Source organism: Seriola lalandi, unplaced genomic scaffold, assembly GCF_002814215.2.
Source record: "Seriola lalandi dorsalis isolate HSWRI2012SDOR001 ecotype SW California unplaced genomic scaffold, Sedor1 jcf7180002054133, whole genome shotgun sequence".
In the NCBI taxonomy this organism is placed as follows: domain Eukaryota; kingdom Metazoa; phylum Chordata; class Actinopteri; order Carangiformes; family Carangidae; genus Seriola; species Seriola lalandi.
Genome location: NW_019524686.1, coordinates 257,878 through 263,463, shown reverse-complemented (window position 1 = coordinate 263,463; position 5,586 = coordinate 257,878). Strand labels below are relative to the sequence as shown.

General features: G+C 42.0%; 1 protein-coding gene across 1 annotated transcript in view; it reads left to right on the top strand.

Moving 5' to 3' along the window:
- The window catches only part of bcr (BCR activator of RhoGEF and GTPase), an 86,378-nt gene that overhangs the window by 56,606 nt on the left and 24,186 nt on the right, over window positions 1-5,586 (top strand). The window contains exon 5 of the mRNA XM_087173234.1: window positions 3,772-3,879. Coding sequence (XP_087029360.1) covers window positions 3,772-3,879 — 108 coding nt within the window. The remainder of the gene's footprint in view (window positions 1-3,771; window positions 3,880-5,586) is intronic.

Sequence of the window (5,586 nt, the reverse complement as noted above, 5' to 3'; positions counted from 1 at the left end):
CAAAAAAAAAAAAAAACTGCTCCCCGCTCACATTAGCCTTCCATCGAACAACAACCCCACACTCAGCTCCTGCTGATGTGGGTAATAAATAAATACTGAGCAGAGTGATTGTAGAGTGTGAACAGTGTACGAGAGCTATTGTCAGGTGCTAGTGTGACCGTACGTTAACCCATTTTCTTTGTCTGCTCTCAACCATTACGTCAGCCTGACAAAGACAGCGTTTTTTTTTTCATAGTATATTTACACTTTTTCTGTCAACTTCAACAATCTGGCTGTCTTTGTTGCTCAAAGCTACACACACACACACACGCATTTATACTGTACATACACACTAATGCATTCACACACACACACACTGGTTCCGTCCCATTCACTCACTCCAGACAGTAGTTAATAAAAGTCAGGAGGAGAAGACGCTGAGCCTACAAAAAAAAAAGGGAAAATGCTACATGACAGCCGTTCCGTTAGGAGGTGGAGAGGGAGGGAGAAGAGATTAGATGGGAGTAGAGGAGGTGATACAGACAAGGAATGGGGGTGGGGGGGTTTGAGAGAGTCGAATATGGGTAGGCGAGTAGATTTAGGCTGCTGCGACTCTGATAGAGCTGTCTCGCCATGACTCTGAAATCTGTGCGGGGAGCAGACGGGCTTAGGAGTCATAAAACATCAGAACAAGGAAGGCGCGAGACAGAGAGAAAAGAGGAAGAGGCAAAGCGTCAGTGACAGGTTATGAGCATGAGTGTCAGAGAGAAGTGTTTGAAGGCTGAAAATAGGGCTAAATCACACTTGTGCTTCTGCTCCTCATGAACACACTCTTCATACACAGCGGCAAAGGGAAGGTTTTTTTTTTTTTTTTTTTTTTTACCGTGACGACAGACAGGCTGATAAACTGGCTTTGAATGTTGCTCCTGAGAGAAGGAGGAGCACCAAAAGAGCCTGATTCTGTGCATTTATAGACGAAGAAGAAAAACCTCTTGATCCTTCGTTTGGCCTCACGCAGCCAACCTACAGACTGATCAGTGAACACATTTGTAGTGTGTGTGTGTGTATAGTGTATAGTGAGTGTATTCAGCGTGTGTTGGAGGATACGTGACACCTGCTTGTCTGTCCTTCTTTGTGTAGGGCAAAAAGATGAATACTTGGATTATCTGAGCAGACTATGCTGTAGGGTCGTGCATCAGGTTCGTCAGATTTCACTGCAATTCTGTAACAAAATGTGTTTTTGACTAAATCCAGAGAACGACCTGCACCATGCAGATGCCAAGACATGTGACATTTTGTATCAGCAGAACCTGTTTTTAGTTGTTACTCCCAGGGATTAAGAGTTTAAGGGCTGTTTTTTTTTTAATAAAATCTCAGTGAGTGCTTTCCAGGCAGAAACTTCATAATGACAACCAAGTATGTGAGAATGAATATGTGTTAGCACTCCCTTACAAACCAGGCGGCTAAATCCAGCCTTCTCGTATAAAGGCCATAGTCCGTCATGAGGCTGTTTCCTTAATGTTGTTTTCCACTGTGGATTACACACATAGTCTCGCGCAGGACAAATCCCGAACGGAGAAATCCAAACACCCAAGCAGTTTCTTTTCATCACCCAAAGCCATTTTCTGCTATGATACTGTAACCGCAGCCGAACACTCGGTAAGCCTTCATGCCGTTGTGTGTGGCTCTGTGGAGGTGGCTGGCAGACATTCGGGCTCTCTCTTCTCTCCACAGTCAAACTGTCACGCTCTGAATGGCCTCCGCTGCGGTGCAGATTGTGTGGCCCAGGGCAGGACACAGGATTGCAGGATTGTGAAAATTGCTTTACTCCTCGCCTCCCACCACCTTACTTCTTCCTGGGTTGTGGATGTATGTGCAAAACACAATAGGTCCATTTTGGAACAGTTTTGTTGCCTGAAATTCATCAGCCAGTATTTTTAAAAACACAGATTCAGGACAGTAATTTGTTACCAAAGGAGGCGCACATTTCCATTGTGCGTTTGTTGTTTTGTTTTTTTTTTCATGATGGATCGTGGCATGTAGTCTCACAGCTGTGGCTACTTTTTGGACTTTTTTCAGATCCACCACACATACACACTGCCAGTTTATCTGCCAGCGATGACGTGCAAACAATGTTTAGAAAACTTGTGACTTCACATTCCTGCCTCAACTCCCCCTCCCACTGACGCCAAAGATCAGGTCGGGTCATGAAGGTTCATGGTCATGCCTAAAAATAGGTTGTAAGAGAATGAATGAGCTCCATATGAGATAGTTATAGTAACAGTTATTGGCTTACACTTGTATTACACCACTGCTTTTCACGTGATGTTTATGATAATAATAATAATAATAATAATCCTTATTTATTGAGCACTTCTCAAAAACCATGTTACAAAGTGTTTCACACAAGGCAACAATTTTAATATCAACAATAAGAGAGAATAGACATTACACTGGATTACATCAACATTTAGATAAGATGAAACAAAATCCAGTGTAACAAAATGAAATTAAGGACTGCGTCTGATTGTCTTGACCGCTCACGCTTGTTTCCCCATTGGACTTTGAGATCTCAGCAATTACTGTGGTGAGTAATGTTATCGTAATAGATACAAATGACAGCCAGAACTACAGGACTCTGGAAAGAACAAAAAGAATTTGAGCCCTACATTGGTTCATATTGGGCTAAAAGGGCTGACGGATAGTTGTAAGTTCGGTCACAATGAGCTTTAAAGGTTCAATGCGCTCATATATTCATCCCACTCAGGTGAGAGTTACTGAGGCGTTTGCTATTCTTTTCAGAGGTGTGTGTACATTACACACAAAGCCCGTCTCCACTGTACTCTCTCCTCCTTTGGTTTTTGTTCAGGAGAATTGACTGTCCTTTTGTTTGCCGTGGAGATGGATCGCAGCGCTGGCAGGCAGCGTTTGCCGGATTTTTATTCAGCTGTACAGCTTCCTAAACGTGCTTTCATAGCCTCCGTTACACCAATCATTAATTACTCGCCCCAGCACAGTGCAGGTCTCCCCGGTTGCTGTGGCAACGGGCCTGGCTGCGAGGAGCACAGTTGTAACACGCTGTTGTTGTGACCGTGATCCGTGTCTCTCTGTTGCAGGTGGTTTCGTTGAATTGTCTGCAGGTCATTTACAGTCTAAAGCTCTCGTCTCTGTTATGAAATTTCAAGGATGATTCATCTCACTTTAGCAGTTTCGTGTTTGTTTGTTTTTTACACTGAGAAAGTCAAGGTGGACGTCATACTGTCTGTTGTAAAGATTTGTCTATTTGTGATACTACTGTTCCTCACTATTGATCTCCAGCATTGTCACAGTTAAACTCTTTTCTTAAAAACCGAAGCTTTGTGTGTATGTTTCTTTGTTGCGTTTACGTGTCAATAAAGCTTGACAATGCACAAAGATGTGCAGGCTGGTCTCCTTATCACTTGTTTTTAGATATTTTTAGAAAACAATATTTCATATTAAGTTTAGAGCAACATTAGAGTTGCAGTTGGCGTGTGCAGTGAAGGGATGAAGTGGAGGAAGTAGTGAAGAGGGACCGTGTGTCTGAGTTTCTCGCTGAAAGACCTACTTTCATTGCTTTTAGTGTCTTTACAATGAGCTGTTGTGTCTGAACACGTGGGCAATGCTGTTTGCCGGCTATTTATTCCTCCTACAATATAGAAGCTGACTCTGACTGTAATTAATAGAGTGATGCACAAGTTTGCTGTCAAACTTCTTTGTTTTCTACGTTAACATCACATCCCTCCCCTCTTTCTTCCTCTTGCTCTCCACCAGGCCAGCCAGCTGGGAGTTTACCGAGCATTTGTGGACAACTACGAGCTGGCTGTGGAGACGGCGGAGAAATGCTGCCAGGCCAACACGCAGTTTGCTGAAATCTCTGAGGTAAGCAGGGGAAAGCGAAAATAACAAGGATAACAATAAGGATACCAAGCAGGGATAGTAATATGTCTTTTTATTGAAAGCTTTACTGTGAATGTGGGGAAAGGATTGGGACGAAAAGAGAACAGTTACTCAGTGATTAAATCTGTGATCTCTGAGTTACGGGATCATTTTACCACCGTGTTAAATCAGTCAGTCAGACACTTAACCCCTGCATACCAGCAAATTATCCAATTGAGTTTCACAACTTGTTCTTTTTCCTTTGATGTATGGAGCGATGCTGTGTCTAATTAAGATAAAAGTAAGTCACTGTTCAGTTCAGCATTTATCACAGGAGGAAATTTACACCATCTTTACTCTAAAGTGTTTGTTAAACTCTAGTATTTCTTGCCTATATTCCACAAGATGATTATCTGGTTGGTGATCTTTTGATTTATGCGTCGCCAAAGAGATATTAACATTTGTGTAATGCACACAAAGCAAACGTCTACTGTGTTATTACTCTAAAAGTCACCAAGTAATGTAGCTCAGTAGCCCTCTGACGTGGAAGAGGTGGTTCTGCATTTGTAAAGGAAAGGCAGTCGCACAGAAACGACAAAAAAAGATGACTTACTTAACAACATAGTATTAAATTATGTGTTATTAAGGAAAGGAGCAGTTTTTGAACCCTGTTGTATAGAAAGAGTCTCTTTTACAGCTGCTTTTAGTTTGTACCTGATGTACTGTACTCGCAAAACGCTCTCCCATTATTCACCCACGCAGCTTTTATCATTTCCCTGCACTTAAATTTGAATGTTCTGCTGAATATTTCTATACAAAGGCAGCCGGTGTCAATTTTGTGTGTGTGTGTGTTTGTGTGTGTGCTCATGCATACAGTATTGCTTGTCTGTTACACATGTTTGTACATCAATTTAATGGAACAATACAGAGGACGGTGGCTGGAGTTTTCTGTCGTATTTGGCCCTTAGAGCTCTCATTCTCGTTCTCATGTCTGACCAGAAAAATATGAGCTCAGTATCACCTACACAGACTCTAGATGAGGCTTGACAGCGTAATAAATTCGTAAATTTACCTAATCCCTAAACACAAGTTTCCAACAGCTGCGATGGCTCAGAACAATATCTTTTATCGTGGACAAACTAGATTTGAAAACACTGACTCTCATGCCTCAAATCTAGCTTTGCAGGCTGATATAACAAAACCACTCCTGGTTTGGGTGAGTAATCTACACTCCCAACTGTGTTACATTCAAATGGTCTAATATGGATTGGGACTGTGGAAGCTCAAACAGTATTACATGCATTTTGGGATTTTTCTGTTCGTCCAGCCGAAAGTCGAGCCGAGTCCAGATTCAGCCTCATTATAACTGTAACACGTTGTGGGAAGTTTATTTGAACTGCAGTTTGTAAATTATTTATTAATTAGCTTTAGGTTATTGGGATAAAAATAAACTTCAGTGTTACGCCATGTATATTCAGCAGCCTTGATGGTTTAAGTCTGGGAGCTTCTTGTCCCATTTCTTTCTCTATTTTTTCAAGCATGTGGCAGTTTCTGATCCATCATCAGTCTTCGTCTATGTTTTATGAGGTCTACCAGTTAGCGCTGAGGCTGGTGTCTACATGCAGGATGGGGAATTCATCATCGAGGGTTGTTAATGGTCTAAGTAATGATGCATGACTCTGAGCCATCTTAGCAAGATGGTGGTGGTGG